At 39.5% G+C, this 2,871-nt stretch overlaps 1 protein-coding gene across 1 annotated transcript in view; it reads right to left on the bottom strand.

The window, feature by feature from the left end:
• Nucleotides 1-1,327: 1,327 nt before the first annotated feature.
• Nucleotides 1,328-2,871, bottom strand: part of SLC37A1 (solute carrier family 37 member 1) — a 7,209-nt gene continuing 5,665 nt past the window's right edge. Inside the window, exon 14 of the mRNA XM_072424545.1 lies at nucleotides 1,328-2,836. Coding sequence (XP_072280646.1) covers nucleotides 2,821-2,836 — 16 coding nt within the window. The 3' untranslated portion in view covers nucleotides 1,328-2,820. The remainder of the gene's footprint in view (nucleotides 2,837-2,871) is intronic.

Genomic DNA, 2,871 nt, shown 5'->3' with positions numbered 1-2,871 from the left:
ATAACAGAGACTGCTGATCCAGGGAACATCTGATTGTCTTATAGGATCAGGAAGGAATTCTCCTGTTGGAGACATTGAACCCGGGGGTATAAGGGGTTTGCTTGCCCTTGTCTGGATCAGCTATGTCTATGGGGATTTATCTGGGATTATTTCCCTGGTGGGTGAACTTGATGGATTTATGTTTCTTCAAGCTAACCTACTATGTAACTATGCAATGACCTCAGAGAAGGAATTGTTGCTGCCCATCAATCTGGGAAGGGTTAGAAGGGCAAAAAATCTGGTCTATCACTGTACAGTGAAAAAGATTATTGACAAGTGGGAAACATTCCAGACAGTTGTCAATCATCCCAGGACTGAACGTCCCAGCAAATTCACCCCAAACTCAGATCATGCATTGCTCAGGGAAATTTGTAGAAAACCATCTCAGACATTACATGCGTTAGTTAGCATGTTACATGTTAAAGTTAATGGCAGGACAGTTAGAAAAACAGAACACGTATGGCTTGTGTGGAATATCCAGTACATACATGTCAACTGCCAGAAAATATTCCAATCGTGACCTACATCTGACATCTCATTGTCCTTGGCTCGGATGGTGACCCATATATTGTACCTACAAGAATCCACCTTTCAATTCAGGAAAAAAAGAGCAAACAAGTTAGATAATGCTCTGTGTTCTGATTGGACACAGATAATGCTCTATGTTCTGATTGGACACAGATAATGCTCTATGTTCTGATTGGACACAGATAATGCTCTGTGTTCTGATTGGACACAGATAATGCTCTGTGTTCTGATTGGACACAGATAATGTTCCATGTTGTGATTGGACACAGATAATGCTCTATGTTCTGATTGGACACAGATGTAGCTCTATTCTTTGAACTATGTATATTATTGAATAAGGATTGGACAAATCTGATAGCTACAATTCTCAGGATTCACATTGGTTGGCATTAGTTCCCTGCAACATCAACATGTTACAGAGCAAGATTCACCTATAATGTACACAAATATCACTCGGACCCCACCAGATTCATGGTATCCAGTATTATATTTACTGATACACCAAACCGAGACTGCACAGTTATAGGACCCCAGTCTGAAATCTTCTCCCCATTTATCATATTAATAACAATAAACTTTATGTCCCAAAATACAGATCTGCAAAACGTCAGCTCCAATGACAAACCTGTGGGGTCCTGAGTTGTATTGTATAATATTTACATATCCTAAAGCCCCGAGGCATTTATGTGTCATTCCACTGATGGGGCAAATCTTCTCAGAAGTTCTGTGAGCACCCAACAGATATTACAGAGCCTTTAGATGAATAGATGAGGCCTGGAGCCCCCTTTATTATTATTATGATAAAATACATCAGATGGGACCGGCCCCAGTCATTGCTACAACTGTCAGGATTCACAGAGGATTGGCATTAGTTCCCTACAACATGTTACAGTGCAAGATTCCCCTATAATGTACAAAAATATCACCCAGACCCACTACAGTTTTATATTTAATTATGCACATTACATGGAGAGACCGAGGAAGAGACATGGCCCGACAGAGACGGCATCAGGGCAGAGAAGGTACAGAGACATTCCCGGGACAGAGAAGGTACAGAGACATGCCCAGGACAGAGACAGCATCAAGGCAGAGAAGGTACAGAGACATTCCCGGGACAGAGAAGGTACAGAGACATTCCCGGGACAGAGAAGGAATAGCCTGAGACTGCATAGAAATTGACCTGAGAAAGAGGAGAGGGGAACGGAGAGGTCACCTAGACACAGAAATAGGTAGCGGGAAGAGACATTTCTGTCATTAGATTTGATGAGCAGAGACAATTGTGTAGATTATTGTGATCTCTGGGTGACATTTGTATATTATTCTATAGAAGATGTTTGTCCTTCATGGAGTTGCGTCCGCCTGAGTATTGCACAGATCAGTGTCTGCTTTGTGCACTCTATACACAATAATAATATTAACAATAATAATAATAATAATAATATAATAATAACATATACAATATATACATTGCACTACATCCAATATACAGAATCTATACAGAACTGTGTACAGGTGAACAATGACTGCTATAAAAACCTATTTATAAATGTTTTCAAAGATTCACCCAATTGTGACCCAAAATTCACACATCTTTTACACTGAATTCAATTAGAAAATATATGAATTGCGAGTCAAAGCTGTTTCACACATTTTATAGTTAAATCCAGTATTAAAAAAAATGTAGAGAAATCATTGGGTGAATCTTGAGTGAAAACAAATGTCAATAGCATTATAATAAACAGTGACAGGATACTACATAGAATTCCTTTAGCCTCATCACAGTTATATTTGTGTGCGCAATACAACGCTATGGGAGGAGCCTAACAAATAAGCTCCACCCCATGAACATTGCAGGTTACGGTCAGTGGAATGATGGGATGCGGAATATTTTCTTGCTGTAACATAATAATGAAGAACTTAGACAATTCCTGAACAAGATAAGTAACAGATCATTATTGTTCATTATGGGTTACAGAGATATTTCACCCCAGGAATGACACAATCATTGGACAGAGAAACTGATTGGATAGTAAAATCCCAGATTCCTTGGAACTTAAATCATAAAAATAAAATGCTGACTTGTGATTGGCTGAATCTGGCCATAACCAGCACACAATTATTGCAATGGCTTAATCACCAAAGAAAAGAAAATTTCCTGAGTTCTCCGAACCCGCAAACTTCTGCCCCCCCTTTATATGGATGATTTTCCAATGGAAACCGGATCTTCATGGCACGGGGACAATGCTGATCCTCCTAATGCTCCTTCCACCTGAAAATACAACAGAAGCTAATGAAAGAGACCCG

Source organism: Pyxicephalus adspersus, chromosome 1 (genome assembly GCF_032062135.1).
Source record: "Pyxicephalus adspersus chromosome 1, UCB_Pads_2.0, whole genome shotgun sequence".
NCBI classification, from domain to species: Eukaryota; Metazoa; Chordata; class Amphibia; order Anura; family Pyxicephalidae; genus Pyxicephalus; species Pyxicephalus adspersus.
Note: the sequence above shows the minus strand (reverse complement) of the source record. Positions and strands in the feature narration are given on the sequence as shown.